Genomic DNA, 21,312 nt, shown 5'->3' with positions numbered 1-21,312 from the left:
TCCCTCCGTTGACCGAAACCCTGGAACCCGCTCTGGTAGAGACGGTGGTCAGCACACTGTTTCCCAGGGGCCAGGAAGGTCAACAAGACCCTCTCCCGTTAGACCCGACCACGTGGTCTGACGAGTTAGGAGTGAAGGATCCGGAGCTGGAACGAGCAGTCAGGCGTCTCGGAGCGCGGAACACCGCTCCCGGCCCCGATGGCATACCAGGACGTGTGTGGGTGCTGGCGCTCAGGGCTGGTTTATTCAGACAGTTCATCTGTCTGCTGAACCGCTGCCTGAGTGACGGCGAGTTCCCCACCGACTGGAAGGAGGCCACGCTGGTGCTCCTGAAGAAGGAAGGCAGGCCCGCAGACTCTCCCTCTGCGTACCGACCCATCTGTCTGTTGGACGAGGCTGGCAAGCTCTTTGAGCGAGTCATCGCCGATCGCATCCAGGCACACCTGAGACGGGATGGTCCCGACCTTTCGGATAGTCAGTACGGCTTCCGGATTGCGCGATCGACAGTGGATGCGATACTTCGCGTTCGCTCACTGTCGGAGCAGGCTGTGAACCAAGGGGGAGTTGCGCTGGCTATTAGCCTAGACATAGTTAATGCGTTCAACTCCATCCCTTGGGGAACCATTAGGGAGGCTCTTGTGTACCACCAATTGCCTTCCTACCTGCAGCGAATAGTCGGGTCATACCTGTCGAACAGGTATATCAAGTACCCGGGCAGAGAGGGTATGTTTTCGCGGAGGGATGTCAGTTGCGGAGTTCCACAGGGGTCGGTGTTGGGCCCTCTTCTGTGGAACTTGGCATACGATGCGGTCCTGCGAGTTGAGCTCCCAGATGGTGTTAGCACAGTGTGTTACGCCGACGACACACTGGTAGTTGCTAACGGGGCCTCCTTCGAGGAGGCTATACCAAGGGCGGAAGATGCTGTGGCCAGAGTGATTGGCAAGATCCACCAGCTGGGTCTCAAAACAGCGCCCCACAAGACCGAGGCGCTGTGGTTCCACAAACTGCCTAGGAGCAGGGAACCACCTGACCTAGCGGTGCAAGTTGGTGATGCTCGTATCGCCATAGGACGGCATATGCGCTACCTCGGCCTAGTCCTGGATAGTCGCTGGTCATTCGAGGAACACTTCAAAAGGTTAACCCCCCGGATACAAAAAGTAGCTTGCACTTGAATCTATTCAAGTACTCGGAGAACCCGCCATGCCCCGTTAGGACCTGTGTTAGCGTGCCAGTGATTTCTAATTTACGTACGACTCGGTATGCATGTACGGCATCTGGGAAAAACATTTTGGTGACTGACGCGGTGGTACCTGACTTGTATCTGCGGTTCCATTCCTCGAGGGTATCCATGCGGATTTGCCGCTTGACGAATGAAACCGGACATAGGTCAAAGTGGGGTTTGCATTTCAGGGTTTGTGCCGCTTCTTTTGCCAATTTGTCAGCTTGCTCGTTGCCTTCCAGCCCTGCGTGTGCCTTAATCCAGAATAAACTAACTTGTTTATTCTGAGATTTGCAATTACTCAGATTGCTTCTGGTTTCAGCCGCAAGGGGGTGTGGAGCGTTGCTGTTGACAATTGTTTCCAGAGCCGACCTGGAGTCGCTGTATATACCGAAACTCGTCTCCCTCCGATCTCTAATGATCCTTGTTGCCCTACATATGGCCAACAGTTCCGCTTGGTAGACCGTGCAGTGGTGTGACAGCTTCGGCTTGACGGCTTTGAGTTGGGTTGTTCTATCCCAAAGTGATAGCGCAGCTCCAACCTTGCCATCAATCTTGCTGCCATCTGTAAATATTTTGACAGCATAGTTGCTGTGCTCTTCCACTTGTTGTTGGTCTGCCAGGCTTATGGCATATGAACTGCAGGTCAATATGCTCGGCTGGGTGAGGAGTGTTGGCATATGCAACGGTTAGGTTAGGTTAGGTTAGGTTAGGTTAGGTTAGGTTAGGTTAGGTTAGGTTAGGTTAGGTTAGGTTAGGTTAGGTTAGGTTAGGTTAGGTTAGGTTAGGTTAGGTTAGGTTAGGTTAGGTTAGGTTAGGTTAGGTTAGGTTAGGTTAGGTTAGGTTAGGTTAGGTTAGGTTAGGTTAGGTTAGGTTAGGTTAGGTTAGGTTAGGTTAGGTTAGGTTAGGTTAGGTTAGGTTAGGTTAGGTTAGGTTAGGTTAGGTTAGGTTAGGTTAGGTTAGGTTAGGTTAGGTTAGGTTAGGTTAGGTTAGGTTAGGTTAGGTTAGGTTAGGTTAGGTTAGGTTAGGTTAGGTTAGGTTAGGTTAGGTTAGGTTAGGTTAGGTTAGGTTAGGTTAGGTTAGGTTTTTTTTTTTTTTTTTTATTATAATAATTCTTTTTCCTCTGATCATTTTTTCAGAGACCTTTTCTGCTCTTATTTTTTTTCCGACGGAGGAAAATCCATCATGGACACCTGGGAAGATGTCCCAGGTAGTGTCGGACTCCTACCGACTAAAAACCCCCGACGGTATAAGCATTTTCTTTTTTATTTTATTTTTTATGTTTATATTTTATTTTATTTTTTTATCTTTTTATATATTTTTTTGCTTACACTCTAATACAATTTTATCTTACTTTTCTAAATTAAAACTAAATAAACTGAACTTTTAATCTTATCTTAACAAAAGCATATTTTAATAACCTATGGTTTTCTTATCATAAATAATCTTATATCTATTTTAAATGCTTATTTACTGTTGTATGGATGCAGTACATATGACTCAGTATATATATGCATCATACTTTACTTATTCCTATTTTTTAATTGTTTACCTATAATTAAGCAATAATCTAAAAAGACCTGTCGGTTTTGTTTGCTTTGCAAAAGTTCGCACACCGTTTCTTTATTTATAAATTTATTTAGTTTTTGCTCTAAATCAAATCTTAACATACAGTGGACCGGACAATCAAGAAGGACGTGCTCCACCGTTTCAGCGCAGTTCGGGTCGCAGATGCATGATGGACTCTCCTTACACTTAAATCTGTTCAAGTATTCGGAGAACCCACCATGCCCTGTCATTACCTGTGTTAGGATTCCGGCTGGTTTAATTTTCCTGACCAGTTTGTATGCTTCCACTGCGTCTGGGAAGAACATTTTCGTTACTGAAGCGGTTGTGCCTGACTTGTATCTACGATTCCATTCCTCAAGCGAGTCCATACGGATTTGTCGCTTGACGAATGAAACCGGACACTGATCATAGTGGGGTTTGCACTTCAGGTCTTTGGCTGCTTGTTTAGCTAACGCATCTGCCTGCTCATTTCCCTCTAGACCCGCGTGCGCTTTGATCCAGAACAGGCTCACCTGCTTGTTCTGCAATTTGCACTGGTTCAAATTGCATCGAGTTTCAACGGCTAGAGGGTGGGATGCGTAGTTGTTAGCGATAGTTTCCAGGGCTGACCTGGAGTCACTGTATATGCCGAAACTCTCCTCCTTTCGGTCTTTGATGACCTTGGTGGCCCTGCATATGGCCAAGAGTTCCGCCTGGTAAACTGTGCAGTGTGGCGACAGCTTCAATTTGATAGCTTTGATTTGGCCTGCGCCATTCCATATTGATAGCGCAGCACCAACCTTGCCGTCAATTTTGCTACCGTCAGTGTAGATGTTTACCGCATGGTTGGTATGGGTTTCGACCTGTTGCTGGTCTACCAGGTTGGTGAACTCCAGTTTCATATGCATGGCCGGGTGGGGAGCTTCGGCATATGCAACAACCCTCTCTATCTCTACGTCTCTCAGACTCAGTGGTGGCACCTTTTTTCTGGCCTCATACAAGGCCGCTGATTCTTGTATTCTGAGGTCCAGAGGTAGGATGCCAGCCAGTAAGAGTGCTGAGTTTAGAGAGACAGTCCGGTAAGCCCTGGTTAACTTTTGGGCAAACCCTCTTTGTACCGCATTCAGGTGTTTCTGGATACCCAATTTTCTGGTGGCCGGAGCCCAGGCGCAAGCTGCGTACATGATTATCGGCTCCACTGTTGCTGTGTATATCAGCCTTATGACTTCGGGGTGGAGGCCCCAACTGGTTTTTGCGGCTCGAGACAACTGTTTGTATATATTCAGTGCTTTCCTACAGATTTCCGCAACGTGGCTGTTAAAAGTCAATTTCCTGTCTATAATTAGTCCAAGAATCTTTATTTCTTCCGAAAAACCAATGTCGACTCCGCCCATGCACAGAACAGGTGTGTCGTACTTCAACTTTCTCGTCAAGATCATTGCCTTTGTCTTGTGTGGAGCAAAGTTGAGTTTATTATCCCTGCCCCATTCCTGCACATAGGCCAGGGCGGCATTGGCTTGGAGCTGGACTTCTAGTGCTGTTTCAGCATCAAACATCAACACCACGTCATCTGCAAATGCCTGGCAGTAGTGACCCTGACGTTCAAGACCCTTCAGTAAAGGGTCAAGGAGCAGATTCCACAGGATCGGACCACCAATCGAACCCTGGACACATCCTTTATTCGTGGTCTTCGCGTACTCCTGTCCTCCGTACCTCACGTTGACTTTCCTATCCTGTAGGTAACTGTCCATGATCCTCCTGATGTTTACTGGACATTTTTCTTCAGCGAGTCGGACTCTTATCGCAGGCCACCATGCGTTGTCGAAGGCTCCCTCTATATCTAATGATACCATCACCACCAGCTTTTTGGACCTAAGCTTATTGTGTATATGGTTCATCAGATCGTAGAGGGAGTCCTCGGTGCTCTTTTGGGGCATAAATCCGTACTGGCGGGTACTCATTCTGGGTATCAGGTGCCATTTAAGTCTCCCTACGATCATTTTTTCCATAATCTTTCCCATCACTGGTAGAAGTCCTATGGGTCTATACGATTTCGGATCTTGGTAGCTTTCTTTTTCGGGCTTCCTTAGAACAACTACTGTGGCTATTTTCCAGATTTTTGGGAAAAGGCCAACGTATAGACACTTATTTACCAGTGAGAGGAAAAGTTCTGGATCATTGAAAATGATCTGGGTGCAGATGTCGGCCGTCAGGCCATCTGCTCCTGGAGCTTTTTTCGGGTTGAAACTTTTCACCGTATTGACTAGTTCCGCCATGGTAAACGGCGGTTCCGATGACTGCTCATTGGTGTCTATTGGCTGTTCTGCCAACTGCCGAACTTGCCGATGTCTATCGGAATCGTTCGTTTCAAGGTCCGTCGGGTAAAAAGCTTCAGCCAGCACCTTTGCCGAATCTTCCAGTTTCCGTTCCTGTCCTCCTTTGATCAGAGGTAGATCCTCATGTCTCTTTGTGGTCCGTCCTATGACTCTGTAAATTCCCTCCCAAAGGCCCTCCCTGTCCTGCCTTTCACAGAAGTCTTTCCAGCTGTCTATCTGGGCTTTTTTGGCTGCACTTTCGTATTTTTCCTTGGCTTGCAGGTATTCTTCCAAAACCCTACTCTTCCGAACCGGGGCTGCACACGAGATGCGGCGTTTCATTTTGGTTGCTTCTTTTTTAAGCTCGTCGAGTTGCTCGGACCACCATGGCAATTTGAAAAGTTTGTTTTTCTTAACCTTAGGAAGTACTTCATCGCAGACTTTTTCCAGTACGTCGCTAAAAGTATTGATGAAGTCCTCCAGTTCATATTTGCTATCTATCTGATTTAGGATCTCTACATTAATGTTGTTTTCAACTTTTAATTGGTGCAATTTATCATTAAATTTTTCCCAATTAGCCTTAGCGGTTGCCTCCGACACTCTCTCTGAGAGTTTCGAAGTTGAGGGGGCGATTATTCGTGCTTTTGGCGACTTTTGGGTGCTCCCGGTTTCCCAGTCCCCGATACTGCGCCTGACGTTGGTGGTCATTGTTGAGTTAGAAGGACCGGCCTTCTCAGTCGCGTCAGACGCAGTGATCTTACTGCTAGTTTTTCCATCCTGTGTCTTCGATGTCGGTGTTCTGTGTCCGAACATTTTAATGTTTTTAAGTTCACCAAATACTCTATGTATATAGGGTAGAGTTAAAACAACGATAAAATATAAAAATAATAAAATGTAGAGCCAGTTATATTAGCTCTATAATATCAAGAATTATATATTGATAACGCTATGGTAAAATATAGAGTCAAGCAACTAAAGGTCAATAGACCTTTGGTCAAAGCAAACAACAAAATTTATAAAATAATTAAAAGTAGAGTCAGGTAATCTTGGCTCTATATCAGAATTTATAACTAAAGACGATACAATGTAAGAGGGTCAATAAACCCAATTATCAAAATTTAATAAAATATAAAAACAATTAATCTATGTTATGTAGAGTGCTAGACCCTACGCTCAATTTAAATAGTTAAATACTAGGAAGAGGGCTCAATAAAACCAGCTAGGTCAAAATTACAAAGAGAATACACAGAATAAACAAAAAATAAAAAATAAGATAACTCTATGTAGAGTTAGTCTCTAATCTCTATATGTATAAAGAAAGACAATCTTATGCTAGACCTAACACCGAAAACCGCATCCAGATCGGGTGATGGGTCACCGAGATACAGCCACCCGAATAATTTCAAGATGGCGGACAAGATGGCCGCCGAAAAATTCAAGTAGCTATAACTCGGAAACCAGAAGGCCTAGAAGGGTGCGGCTTCGACCCAGGTATGTGGGATATGGTCCCCCAACAGAATCTAGTGCTAACTCTATCAAAATATTTTGACTCTATGTAGAGCCGTTTAAGGGTGGGTCTTGTAGAGCTCTTTAAGAGGATGACAGCAAAGAAATCTGGACGTCAATTGGACCCTTGGAACCAAAGATATGGGGGTTTAAAGATTTTCAAAATGGCGTCCAAGATGGCCGCCGTCAGTCCAACTTTCCTCCCCGTTGTCCTAAACGGCTCGAGTTTGGGCTCGTTTTGTCGGGCTTGATGAGCACAATCAAGATGTCTTATCAAAATATTTTTAATGCATATACAAAAAAAAGTTATGGTCAAAAAACAATAAAAAAAAATACAAAAAATACACAAATCCTAAAATAAAACAGTTTTTCAAAGAAAAACTTCAGTTATTCTTAAAAATAGATATAATCTTCCGTTTGTAGTGGAAAGCAGTAGTCTAGCGCTGTCAATTAGGGCGATAGGTAAAAACCTAAATAATTTAAATATCAATAAAAATTAAACTACTGCATAGAATTTTATAATATTTTGCTCAAATGTAGAGCTCATTAATGTCCATATTATGGTGCAGATAAACTCATATGTCGTAGATCTGGTTTAGGAGTTATGAATTTTCAAAATTTTCACTTTCACAAAAAAGTTAATAAGTCCTTGAAATTTTGAAAATTTTTAAAAATTTAAATTTAGTCACAACTTGCCGGTCGTAGAGGCTGCTTCTCAGGTGTCCAATCTTGTCAGGCTCCAGGGGATCGATGACCTCGTGGCCACGTGGAAATTGTTTTTTTGCCGATTGTACTTTGGCCGTAAGCGGCAAAAATCTGACAATCGGCAGGATTGTGGGGGTCACTAGAACGCACCTGGGCCACAAAGAAAAAGTGGGGGTCGTCGATCGCTTTCTCGAGAAAAACGACCTTGAAGATAATAATTATCACTTTTTTGCACTTTGTACTTAAGCGGACACTGAAAATTCACAAATTTTCGCACTGAATGGTAGCACTCGCGACACCGCACAATTTGGTACCTTTTTCGAGAAAATCGCACTGTTTTTACTATTTTTAAAGGATTTTTTGCTGCGGAGCGTCACAAAAACGATGCGTACCGTTCGGCGGAAGGGTCGCGACTGGTTAGGTTAGGTTAGGTTAGGTTAGGTTAGGTTAGGTTAGGTTAGGTTAGGTTAGGTTAGGTTAGGTTAGGTTAGGTTAGGTTAGGTTAGGTTAGGTTAGGTTAGGTTAGGTTAGGTTCGTCCCTGTAGCCCGGGAGTAAGAATAAGGCTACGGTATCTCCTGCCCGTCGTAGAAGGCGACCAAAAGGAGGTTAGGGGCTGTGGGCGGTGAGGACGGGGGTCCTTGCCGCCGCATAATAGCGGCCCCGGGAAGAGCGGCTGTGCATGTGGCCATGTATAGCCGCGCAGGCTGCGAAGGAGTGGGGAGACCTTGAGTCTCCCGGAGAAGAGCTGCGGCACAGTGCGAGGTGACTCCGGTGCGTTCCCCTGGAGATCCCGGAGCACCTACCTGCACTGATGGTGGCCACCGAGGGGGTTTTAGTGGGTAAAAATCCCACATATCCCGCCTTCCTCCCCCGAGGTCGGCGGGAATCTTTTGAAGATTTCCCCCTCGTAAAAAAAAAAAAAAAAAAAAAAAAGGTTAGGTTAGGTTAGGTTAGGTTAGGTTAGGTTAGGTTAGGTTTTTTTTTTTTTTTTTTTTTTTTTTTTTTTCGTAGGGAGGGGAAATCCTAATGGACACCTGACAGCCCGTACTGTCAGGTAGTGTCGGACTCTCACCGACTAAAACCCCTCCCTTTCCAGTTTTCCCCGGACATAATCTGGGACTTTTTAAATCTACTCTTTATTAATTTACATCTAACAATTTTATGACTTATTTACTAAAGGTGACCGCGCGGGCGATCGTCTTAAAACTAAAACAACAGATTTTCCTTTAATATTCTTTTTTTGCTTTTATACTTTTTTTTTTTTTTTTTTTTTGGATATTTTTATTTTCTTTTCTTTTCCTTTTCTTTATTTTATTTTTTGTATTTTATATGTATAAATTTTCCTTTTCAGTTTTTCTTTTTTCTTAATCTATTACAGTTAACCTAACACTATACAATATATTTACTATATTGCGCGTATTAGTTTTCTTAGCCTACGTTTCTAAGTTACTTATACTTAATTTACCTATTCTAACACACGCTGTATATATTATCACTATATTACAACTGGGTTCCACAGGTATCTTAAGTCTAATCAATTTATACATTAGTCGACTATTTATATTATTTGTTATTTTACATCCTACTGCTATATCATTATAATTTATACCAAAAGCGCAAAACCTGTTGTAGTATCTTATATTGGGCGAACTCCCGTAATCCACACATATTTGCGTAAGTTTGTGAGCTGGCTTAATTATCTCTATCTTCTCCTTTGATGCTACCTCCTCGACACTCAGGTCCAGTGGTATCAGTCCTATCGCTGCTACAGACACGGTCCACATTACCACCTTAGCAATACGCCACCGATGCTCTAGCGAGGGCGTCCCAGCGCTGTCGAGTCGGGCATTGCGCGTCGAAGGCGTTGTGGTCAGTATTGTCCAGTTTTGCGTGGTTGCAGTTTCGACAGTTGGGAGTTGCTCTGGCGATCCAGTCCTCACACTTGGCCCTCATGTGGGGTCCACCGCAGTGTATGCAGGAGTCAACGGTTTCGGTGCAGAACTTCCGGCCGTGGCCGTAGCCTAAGCAGCGAGAGCACTGCACTAACGGAGACTGATCAGTGACCTTCACGTGCTGCAGGTCCACATGAACCTTACGCGCCTCCGTGAGTCTACCCCAGATCTTTGGAGACACCTGCATCACCACGTGGTTTGTATGGGGGTTTTTGGTTTTCCGCCGATACTTCACCGACACTCTGTATTCCTCTGTTGGGATTCCTTCCAGGAGACGACTATTTTGATTTTTCAAGGATAGGAGCATGTCTTCGTCGGTGTTATAGGTCATGACGTCCTTGAAAATCACCAACGGGTCCTTGTTTGGGACTTCGTCTACCTGCAGATGTTCTTTGGAGTCCCTTATCTTAGCTGTTAATCTAGCCAATTCTTCTTTTGTCTCGCACGCGATGATCACCTTTTGATCCTTTGCTTTGCGTAGCCGGTCCACACGCAGGCCGCTGGTCTTGGCATCCACCGCAGATCTTATTTTCTCAATCACCTCTCCACTCGTGTCATTCACCTCACTTGAGGAAACAACCGCCGAGTGAAGAGATGCTCGAGCCGGGGTTCGTGCTGCCGCCAATTGGACTGCGGGCGGGGCGGCCACGACACTTGCATAAGTCATCTTGACCTCCTCTGCCACCTCCTGCTGCCTTTGTAAGACTCCTCTGAGTTTATCCATTTCCACCCGATTTTCTTGCAGCATCTTCCCGTGTTCTTTTATTTCCCTAATGAGGCTTGCCTGAACAGCCTCTCCTTCTTGCGTATCGGGTGGGCTAATTTTGTCTGCCTGGATATCTGACGGTGTTTGCGCCTGTGAAAGAGCCTCAAGAGGAACAGTCTTTGAAGCTTCGGCCTCCTTCACCAGCTGGTACATTCGTTCCAGTAGCTGCGTCACTTCGTTTTTGATGTCGGTCCTTAAGTTTCTCGCCTTTCCTAGCCAGGTTTTCGCTGTTGTCAGGCAGGCTCTGGCTTCCGTCGTCCTGTTTTTATATTTTTGTGTCGGGGGTGTCGTGGCGCTGCTGGTTCCCTGCACCACTGCTGCTGCCCGGGGAGGAGCCTCCACGGAGCTCTGCCCCGGTTTTCCGGCCTCCCACTCCCCGATGCTGCGTCTGACGTGTGAGGCGGATCCCTGCTTCGCCTCTTGAGGCTCAGCGGCTGTTCGCTGCCCCGACATTCTACGTACAGGTGGCGTACGGTGCCCAAACATGTCCGGAACTTTAAGTGAACACAGTTATAGGAATTATTGAAGATTCAATAGGGAACCCTGTTTCTACACAATAGTGTTTATAACTTAGACTAAACTATGTCAGAGTTCAATAAAACTCTGAGTCTCCTAATAAAAACCAAGATAAAATAAAATCAAAGTAGAGCTAAGTAATAAATACTGGCTCTACGTCAGTATATCAGGGCTCAATAAAGCTCTGTATCAAAGGAAGTCACTAACTAAAATATATTAAAAATACAGACAACAAAAAAGCAATGTAGAGAAAATAAAATTATCTCTAAATCAAAGAATATCAGTTAATAAGGCTCAAAAGAGCTCTATATCATAGTCAAGGGGTGTCAATTTTCAATTTCTTAAAAATAAAAATTTGCTCTATGTAGAGACTGTCTCTATATCTCGGAAGGTAGTCCTGAGCAAGCCTTTAATGCTACTGAAAACCGCGTTCTGATCGGATGACGGGTTCCCGAGATACAGATGTTTTAGAAAATCCAAAATGGCCGACAAAATGGCCGCCGAAAATTTAAAAAAGCGATAACTTCTGATCCAGATGCCCCAGAGCGCTGCGGTTTGGACCAAAGAGTAAAGGCCAGCTGTGTCAATCTGAATCCTATCGAAACTCTACAAAAAACTTTGGACTCTATGTAGAGTCAACAAGTAGTTTATCTTGTAGAGCTTCTGAAGACAACAATTACCAAGAAAACCGCACGTCAGAGGGAATATCCAGTCAGAAGTTACTTAGGTCTAAAGTTTTCCAAGATGGCGTCCAAGATGGTGGACAATAAGCTAACTTTGGATCCACTGATCCGAAACAACCCGAGATTGGGCTCAATCTGTCGGGCTTGATGAGCCCCGTTGAGTACAAATTTCAAAATAATTTTAAAATGTATAAATACTTAATTACATACAAAAAACAACAATAAAATATAAAAAATACACAAACAAAATACAAAATTTAATTTGAAAATTTGTAGCGTCAATAAGTAAACTACTACAAACTTTGTCAAGTATAAATTGAGTTCCCACACTTAATATTGGGGGTACCACGTAATACCTAAAATTTTAATAAATTAATATTTCAAAAAGTAGAGAACGGATTTTAAAAATTTTTTGCTCAAATATAGAGTTAATTATGGTCTTCTTAATAGTGATCTCAGAAGTATATGTCATAGATCACTTGGGCAAGTTATTGATTTTTGAAAAAACTTAATTTCTTAAAATGTCTGTGGCTCTACCAAAAGTCAAAATTTTTGAAAATAAAAAACTGTTTTGCAACTTGCCGGTCTTGTTCGTTGATTTTGCAGTGTCAGGTTTGGCCGGACTTGTCGGGATCAATGACCTCGTGGCCACGTGGAAGTTGTTTTTTTGGCGTTTGTACTTAGACGCTTGGCGCCAAAAATCTGGAACTTGGCAGGATTGTAGAGGTCACCGATGCGGTCCAGGGCGTACCAGAAAAAGTAGGGGTCGTCGATCGTTTTCAGCCGGCACGCAGCCGAAAAGGTTAAATTTATCACTTTTTCTCACTTCCTACTTTCACTTTCACTTTTTGGACAAAAATTTTTGCACAGCAATGTAGCGCTCGCTTGCCCGCACAATTTGACACTATTTTTATGAAAATCGCACTATTTTTACTATATTTCGCGATTTTTTAGGTGCGGAGCGTTGCAAAAACGATGCGTCCCGGACGGCGGCAAGAATGCAACTGGGTTAGGTTAGGTTAGGTTAGGTTAGGTTAGGTTAGGTTAGGTTAGGTTAGGTTAGGTTAGGTTAGGTTAGGTTAGGTTAGGTTAGGTTAGGTTAGGTTAGGTTAGGTTAGGTTAGGTTAGGTTAGGTTTTTTTTTTTTTTTTTTTTTCGTAGGGAGGGGAAATCCTAATGGACACCTGACAGCCCGTACTGTCAGGTAGTGTCGGACTCTCACCGACTAAAACCCCTCCCTTTCCAGTCACCCCTGACATTATCAGGGACTTTATACATCTTAAAATAATTATTCTAATCTTAACTTAACTTATAATCTATCACGGGAGACCGTAATCGGTCAGAACACACAGAATATTTTGTATTTTATCTTTTTTATTCCATTTTTTTTTTTTTTTTTTTTTTTCTTTTTTTTTTGTTTTTACCTCATTTTATTTTATTTTGTACTTTTTTATTCTATAAATAAGTCTTAACATTATTTAACATGCCTTAATATACTTCTTACATTTTATGCTTATTTCATTTAAATCTTAACGTAGGGCCTTATTTTAATTATGATCTACATTATTTTATAATACACTATTTCTATGCATGTAGTGCATATAATATGATATATACACTCATTACATGTTACTTATTCCTTAATATTACTTTATTTGCTATATTTATACAATATTCAATAAAAAACCGACTTCAAAAAACCACTAAAATGTAAGAAATAATTTAAGGTTTACACAAATTCTACTCGTATGAGACAGTACAAATATACCTAAGCAGGAACTGTTCTTTTTTGATGTTGGTGCGTTGACAAAGTAATCTGAAGAAATATGGCACCAACTTCAAAAAAGAACAGTTCCTGCTTAGGTATATTTGTACTGTCTCATACGAGTAGAATTTGTGTAAACCTTAAATTATTTCTTACATTTTAGTGGTTTTTTGAAGTCGGTTTTTTAATTTTTTTAATTATTATTTTATTTATTAGTTTTTAGTTTATTTGTAATAATTTTCAATCAAAAGTAAGGTGCAAATGATACCAAAAAGTCCTACTAATCAATACGAATCATTCAAGCCTAAACACGAAGTAGTTGCTATATACCGTTGAGGAGTTCCCCTGACTGCCTTCCGTTTCCATCATCAGATCAGCTCAAGGTCACCATCATATTTTTTTGTTATAAGAACTATATTTACGTTCTTAATTTCATTAGAATCGGTTAATATGTGCCCAAAATGGAAATTCATACCCTGTTTTTACCCCTTTACCCACCCTTGGGGGTGAGATAAAATTCTGAAAAAAAAATGGGACCACCTGGGAGCTCAACTCAATACAACAAAAAAAGAATTTTCAAAATCGGTTCATAAACGGCGGAGTAATCGGTGAACATACATAAAAAAAAATATAAAAAAAAAAAAAAAAGATCCCGACGAATTGAGAACCTCCTCCTTTTTTTGAAGTCGGTTAAAAAAGACGCCACGGTTTTCTTTACTTACTACTATCTGGCATACGTTTTCGGCACTTATGTTGCAGTTTAATTTGTGTTCTAAATCATCTCTGTGAGGACCATAGACGGGACATTCGAAAAGAACGTGCGCTACCGTTTCGCACACTTCTGGGTCACATATGCATGACGGATTCTCCTTGCACTTGAATCTATTCAAGTACTCGGAGAACCCGCCATGCCCCGTTAGGACCTGTGTTAGCGTGCCAGTGATTTCTAATTTACGTACGACTCGGTATGCATGTACGGCATCTGGGAAAAACATTTTGGTGACTGACGCGGTGGTACCTGACTTGTATCTGCGGTTCCATTCCTCGAGGGTATCCATGCGGATTTGCCGCTTGACGAATGAAACCGGACATAGGTCAAAGTGGGGTTTGCATTTCAGGGTTTGTGCCGCTTCTTTTGCCAATTTGTCAGCTTGCTCGTTGCCTTCCAGCCCTGCGTGTGCCTTAATCCAGAATAAACTAACTTGTTTATTCTGAGATTTGCAATGACTCAGATTGCTTCTGGTTTCAGCCGCAAGGGGGTGTGGAGCGTTGCTGTTGACAATTGTTTCCAGAGCCGACCTGGAGTCGCTGTATATACCGAAACTCGTCTCCGGTTAGGTTAGGTTAGGTTAGGTTAGGTTAGGTTAGGTTGGGATGTCAGTTGCGGAGTTCCACAGGGGTCGGTGTTGGGCCCTCTTCTGTGGAACTTGGCATACGATGCGGTCCTGCGAGTTGAGCTCCCAGATGGTGTTAGCACAGTGTGTTACGCCGACGACACACTGGTAGTTGCTAACGGGGCCTCCTTCGAGGAGGCTATACCAAGGGCGGAAGATGCTGTGGCCAGAGTGATTGGCAAGATCCACCAGCTGGGCCTCAAAACAGCGCCCCACAAGACCGAGGCGTTGTGGTTCCACAAACTGCCTAGGAGCAGGGAACCACCTGACCTAGCGGTGCAAGTTGGTGATGCTCGTATCGCCATAGGACGGCATATGCGCTACCTCGGCCTAGTCCTGGATAGTCGCTGGTCATTCGAGGAACACTTCAAAAGGTTAGCCCCCCGGATACAAAAAGTAGCTGGTGCTTTGCACGGGCTGCTTCCGAATCTGGGGGGTCCTCGCGAAGGAGTCCGCCGCCTCTATACGGGAGTTGTGCGATCCATGGCCCTCTACGGAGCACCTGTCTGGTCGAAGAGACTGACGGGTGTCCGACGCAACCGAGCACTGCTCAACAGCGTCCAACGTAAGATGGCCATCCGCGTTGTTCGCGGATATCGCACGATATCGTACGATGCGGCGACTTTGTTGGGTCGCTTTCCGCCACTCGACATCTTGGCGGAAATGGACGCTCGAGTGTACCAGCGACTACACAATGTGGAAGTTGCCGATGCGGAGCCGGCATCAGCCGTCCGGCGATACGAGCACCAGGTCGCTCTGGAGCACTGGCGGGAGCGGTTGGAGGAGCCGAGAAGTTGTCGGCAGCGAGCTGTCGCAGCCGTACTTCCGTGCTTCGACGCATGGATGCAACGACCGGGCAACCTCACGTATCGTCTGACGCAGGTGCTGACCGGGCACGGTTGCTTCGGTGAGTACCTGCACCGGATAGGGCGTGAGGTTGCACCGTCGTGTCACCACTGTGAAGGCAGCCTGGACTCCGCGCAGCACACACTTGCAGTGTGCCCAGCGTGGGAGTCCGAAAGGCAGATCCTGTCTAACAGGATCGGGCCGGATCTGTCACTGCCCTCAGTGGTGGCAACCATGACTCGAGGCAAGGAGTATTGGAAGGCCGTGGTCTCGTTCTGTGAGACCGTCATGGTCCAGAAAGAGGCCGCAGAGCGAGATCGGGAGAGGGCCGATCCAGCTCGGAGGCGACGGCGAAGGGCTCAGGCCAGGTGAGCCCGTCGCGTCCCTGTAGCCCGGGAATAAGAATAAGGCTACGGTATCTCCTGCCCGTCGTAGAAGGCGACCAAAAGGAGGTTAGGGGCTGTGGGCGGTGAGGACGGGGGTCCGAGCCGCCGCATAATAGCGGCCCCGGGAAGAGCGGCTGTGCATGTGGCCATGTACAGCCGCGCAGGCTGCGAAGGAGTGGGGAGACCTTGAGTCTCCCGGAGAAGAGCTGCGGCACGGTGTGAGGTGACTCCGGTGCGTTCCCCTGGAGATCCCGGAGCACCTACCTGCACTGATGGTGGCCACCGAGGGGGTTTTAGTGGGTAAAAATCCCACATATCCCGTCTTCCTCCCCCGGGGTTGGCGGGAATCTTTCTGAAGATTTTCCCCTCGTAAAAAAAAAAAAAAAAAAAAAAAAAAAAAAAAAAAAAAAAAAAGGTTAGGTTAGGTTAGGTTAGGTTAGGTTAGGTTAGGTTAGGTTAGGTTAGGTTAGGTTAGGTTAGGTTAGGTTAGGTTAGGTTAGGTTAGGTTAGGTTAGGTTAGGTTAGGTTAGGTTAGGTTAGGTTAGGTTAGGTTAGGTTAGGTTAGGTTAGGTTAGGTTAGGTTCCCCCCCGAAGGGTTCTCGGCTTGTCGTGCCGGGGGGGCTGAGTAGCTGTAACTGTCGAGTCTGCCGCTATAACTCGACTGATACGGTGAAACCAAGAGGAACCCATGGGCGGCTAGCGTGCCCAGCCACGGGCATGCTTTTGCTTACGCCACCCGTAACCCTGGATGTACTGTGGTGGGACATCATAGGGTCGGGGGCCGCTCTCCTTGTGTGGGAGGGGCTGCGAGGAGAAAACCTCTGTAAAAAATCCAAGGTGGAGGCGGAAACGCCCGTGCGCGGTGCTATTGATTAGTTTCCGGGCAACCCGTATCCCTTGGATATTTCCGAGGAACGGGGGCCGCTCTCACAGTTCGTGATAGGGGCCACGAGGAGACAACCTCTTCAAAAACCACGGGCGGCGGGTCTTAGGTCTGTGAATTCACAGGCTGCTAGACAGGCTTTTCTACAAGCCACCGCCGGCAAACCTGTTATCCCAAGGTGACGTGGTCATGTCTCGCGGCCTGGGACCAGGGAGCTTGCCTTAAACGGCCGGCTCAAGAGGAGAAAACCTCAATAAAAATCCTCAAGTTACTGGCGTTGTGGTACCTACGGGTCTAGCGTGGCGTCAGGCTCCTACTCGCAAGGGTAGGAGGCGGGGGAGTATCTCCGTCGTTAACGACCAACCCTGGAGAAGTCCCGCACTCCAGGTGTATTAGGGATATTTTAAAATGTTCATACTCGTGGGATCTAAACATGCAACAATCCAACAAAGATGACGAAGTAGTTGTAGATAGTAGGAGGCGTAGTTTAAGTAGGTTAAGTTTTGAGGTTGAGGAGGGAGAGGAGAGTAGCAGTAATGAACATTGTGCAAAGGCACACACTTTGGGCACTAAAGCGGGCGGAAAGCCCGCGGAGCAAACTGGACTGAGACCGGGTTCCACCACCCCGGAATCGGTTCAGGGCTCTGGCCAGGGCGCTCGCGCCAAAAAGGGAGGAAATAGGGACGGGGTCTCTGAGGGATCGATCCGAAGCGGCAGGGGTCGATCGCTCGAGTCTCCCGCCCATGTAAGCGAGGCTCGTGTGGTCATGCTAGAGTCTGCAGAATTTACAGACAGCGCGGAGAGCACTGCAGACGAGGAGAGAGTGGGTCCCTCTGGCAAATATTGGCAGAGTAGGTCCCAAAAACGTAAACGATCTGCGGTCTTCGACTCTGGAAGCGGCTCAGGAGGAAGCCCGAGCGGTGTGCCTAACAAGACTGGCACACCCAAAAGGGGCCGAGGCAGGCCGCCTACCACTGGCCAATATGTTGGCTTAGCAAAGGCCAAAGCTGAACTCGCGGAGGCCAAGGAGAAAGAATTACGGCTCCGCTTGGAAGAAGAGGTTGCAAACCATTCTCTGAAAGCCAGAGAGTCGTTTTCCCGGTTGGATCAGGCCATCTCCCAAACACTTGGGGATGGCGATAATAGGCTGTCTGCTGACCTGCAGACAGTTATAGCCAATAACTTGGATGTTATCATGGACGTGGGGAAAAAGTCCCGAAACCTAAAGGGCACCTTTGTGCGGGCGATAAAAGATTCCGTCGAGGCAATTTCCACGGCCGTGAGAACTCTTAGTGTTCGGACTACAAACGAAGAGGTGGCCAAACTGCAGGCTGATAATAATCGCCTGCAGTCCGAGGTTGAGCGCCTGAGAAGGGAGAACGAGGCACTCAGAGCGGAACAAGCGGACCTGCGAAGGGAGTTCCAGACTCTTCGCTCCGGCTTCGAAGCAGTGAATGGGCGCCGATCCCCCTCCCCTGCTCCTTTGGTAGGCCCTAGGCAAATAGAGGAGGCACGTCGGGTTTCACCGCCACGGACGGTACAACCAAGCAAATCCAGCCGGCCTGGACCGCCGGCGGAGCAGGTGAGACCGGAGTTCGCCGAGTTTGCGCGTGCAATAATGCTGGAAGTGGGGAACATGGTGGATGCCAAGCTCTCCTCACTAGAGTCGCGTCTGCCACCCGCCCCTCCGATCCGCCCACCTTTAGCTGCGGACGAAAAGAATGCGGAGACTGCAAAGAAGCAGATCCAGACGCCCTCAGGAGAAATAGTGGCTGAACAACAACCCGGACCTAGCCAGGGGAAAAAGAAGAGCAAAAAAAGGAAAAGAAGCAAAAAACCTAGTGGGCCCGCACCAAATGTGGCAGCACCAGTGGACCAAGTGTCACCTCCACAACCTGTTCGACCAAATAGGAACGGGGAGACCTGGACCATGGTTGTCAAACGTGGTGCCAAGAATCAAGCGCCAGTGTCCACTAAAGCGCCTACTAGGGAACCCCCCAAGACGAAAATAAGGCCTCCACGATCCCAGGCAGTGGTGATAACTTTACAGCCGGAAGCGGCGGGCAGAGGAATGACTTACGCCAAAGTCTTGACTGAGGCGAAGTCCAAGATCGACCTCTCTAGCCTAGGAGTTTCAGGGATGCGGATTAGGAATGCAGCCACGGGTGCCCGCATCCTTGAAATTCCGGGAATTGCAAGTAAGCCCGCTGCCGACGCTCTAGCAGCAGAGATTGAAAAAGTTATAGGATCCGAGACTGTGAAAGTGTCTAGGCCCACAAAGTGTGCGAGTCTACGCATATACGGTCTGGATGACTCTTCAACCTCGGAAGAGGTGGTTGAGGCAATTGCCCTTGTCGGAGGATGCCCTAGAGAGCAAATAAAAGTTGGAGAATTAAGCATGGGACCTTCCACCACGGGCAGTGTGTTGGCTAGCTGTCCCGTCGCTGCTGCTCAAAAAATCAACAAGGCTAAACACCTAAGGATTGGTTGGACGTCAGCCTCGGTAAAACTGCAGCCACCGAAGACAATGCGATGCTACCGTTGCCTTGAGGCAGGACACGTTGGCGTCTGTTGCAAGTCGGAGGTGGACCGCAGTAATACTTGCTACCGCTGTGGGCAGCCTGGCCACAAGGCCAGCACCTGCAATGCCGACCCTCACTGTCCCATATGCAGTGCCGCTGGTAAACCGGCCAACCACAGGGTGGGTGGCAAAGCCTGCGTTCCTCCCTCGAAGAAGCAGCGGAAGAAGACCTTGGCGGCCACACAACCGCTGCCTACCAGTGCCTCGGCTAATGCTGAAGCTGCAGCGGCGGTGGAAGAAACAATGTCCAGCTAGATGGCCCTCAGAGTTCTCCAGGCGAATATCAACCACTGTGAAAGCGCTCAGGACTTACTGTACCAGAGCATGACGCAGTGGCTGATACACTTGGCGGTGGTGTCCGAGCCATACTATGTGCCTCCAGACTGGGTCTCGGACCGGGATGGAACGGTGGCCCTGGTATCGCGGGGTGCCGTTGGCTCCCCTCCTTTTGAAAAGGTAACAAAGGGCAGGGGATGCGTGGCGGCACTGTTGGGCGGAATAGTGATCATTGGATGCTATTTCTCGCCCAACAGGAATGTGGCGGACTTTGAGCATTTCCTCGCAGAGCTAGGATCACTGGTTCTGCAAAGTCGACCATACCCAGTCATTGTGGCAGGAGACCTGAACGGGAAATCAGAGGCGTGGGGATCCCCGGTGCGCAATGAGCGTGCTGAGCCAATGGAGGATTGGCTTGTCCAGGTGGGACTTTCTGTTCTCAACCGGGGGTCAGAATGGACTTGTGTGCGTCACAATGGGGGTTCCATTGTGGATGTCACGTTTGCGAGTCCCGCACTGGAGTCCCGTGTCCAGGGCTGGAGGGTTATAGTGAATGTGGAGACTCTGTCAGACCATCGGTATATCCGATACGATGTCTCCGCAACACTGGATACCACACGCTGGACCAATATATGTGGTGCCGGCCCCCGGTGGGTATTACACCGCCTGGACCGAGAAGCACTAGAGGAAGCGGCCATCGTCCATGCTTGGGCATCAAGCCCGGAAAGCCTCCCGCATGTAGATGACGAAGCTAACTGGTTCCGGGAGACTCTGTCGCAAATATGCGATGCGGCTATGCCTCGCGCCAGACCAATTCCTCCCAAGAAGGAAATGTACTGGTGGTCCTCCGAAATCGCAGATCTACGCCGCGCGTGCATGTCGGCCCGCCGCCAGTACACCCGACACCGAAGACGAACCAGGCGCAGCAACGATGTGCCCCCAGACGCTGAAGAAATTGCCCTACTCACCGCTTATAAGGCAGCCAAGAAGGCAATTAAAATCGCTATACGGCGGTCTAAGGACGCTGCTCGGAATGAGATGCTGGAGGCTCTAGACGTGGATCCTTGGGGCCGACCGTACAGGGGCTGCGAGGAAAAAGCTTCGCCCCTGGGCTCCACCGTTGACACAAAGTCTCCGGCCCCAGCTAGTGGATCAGGTGACATCGGCCCTCTTTCCGTCGAGGCCTCCACATGCCCCACCATCGATGGCGGCCGTGTTGGAACCAGCGGAAGATAATCATGTTCCTCCAGTAACGGAAGCGGAGCTTCGTGTAGCCCTTCATAGACTCCGAACGCGAAAAGCCGCCCCTGGGCTTGACGGCATCCCTGGCCGTGTGGTGTACCTGGCTCTCAGGGAGCACCTTGGGCCAAGATTCCTCCGCTTTCTGTCACAATGCCTAGAGCAGGGGAGTTTCCCACTGCAGTGGCGGACTGGCAAGCTAGTGTTGCTACAGAAGGAGGGACGGCCTGCAGATTCACCCTCAGCATACCGCCCAATCGTGCTGTTAGATGAGGTCGGTAAGCTCTTTGAGCGCATCATTGCCGACCGCATTACAGAACATCTGGAGTCAGAAGGACCCAACCTGTCCGAAAACCAGTTCGGCTTCCGGAGGGGTAGGTCCACTGTCCATGCCATTCTGCGGGTAAAGACCTTGGCGGACGAAGCAGTGCGCGATGGTGATGTGATGATTGCGGTGTCACTTGACATTTCCAATGCCTTCAACACATTACCCTGGCCCTGCATAAAGGAAGCATTTGGGTACCACAGGATGCCCAAATACCTAATAGAGATAGTGGACTCCTACCTCTCCGAAAGGTTTATAACATACCCTGGGCGGGAGGCTTGGGGCCGAAAGGCGATGTCGTGCGGCGTCCCACAGGGATCGGTTCTTGGCCCGCTCCTGTGGAACATCGGCTTACGACTGGGTGCTGCGTGGCGCGGACCCCTCAAAGGTATCGAGACCACCTGCTA

The 21,312-nt window shown here is 47.3% G+C and overlaps 1 protein-coding gene across 1 annotated transcript; it reads left to right on the top strand.

The window, feature by feature from the left end:
- Window positions 1–16,917: 16,917 nt before the first annotated feature.
- LOC125488793 lies at window positions 16,918–19,320 on the top strand. The gene has a single exon (XM_048622270.1). It carries the CDS (start codon window positions 16,918–16,920, stop codon window positions 19,318–19,320), a length of 2,403 nt encoding a protein of 800 aa, XP_048478227.1.
- Window positions 19,321–21,312: the final 1,992 nt, after the last annotated feature.

Source organism: Plutella xylostella, chromosome 7 (assembly GCF_932276165.1).
Source record: "Plutella xylostella chromosome 7, ilPluXylo3.1, whole genome shotgun sequence".
NCBI lineage: Eukaryota > Metazoa > Arthropoda > Insecta > Lepidoptera > Plutellidae > Plutella > Plutella xylostella.
Note: the sequence above shows the minus strand (reverse complement) of the source record. Positions and strands in the feature narration are given on the sequence as shown.

What these genes read in the sequence shown, in the direction of transcription:
- LOC125488793 (XM_048622270.1), top strand. Translation starts at nt 16,918, where the DNA reads ATGCAACAATCCAACAAAGATGACGAAGTAGTTGTAGATAGTAGGAGG.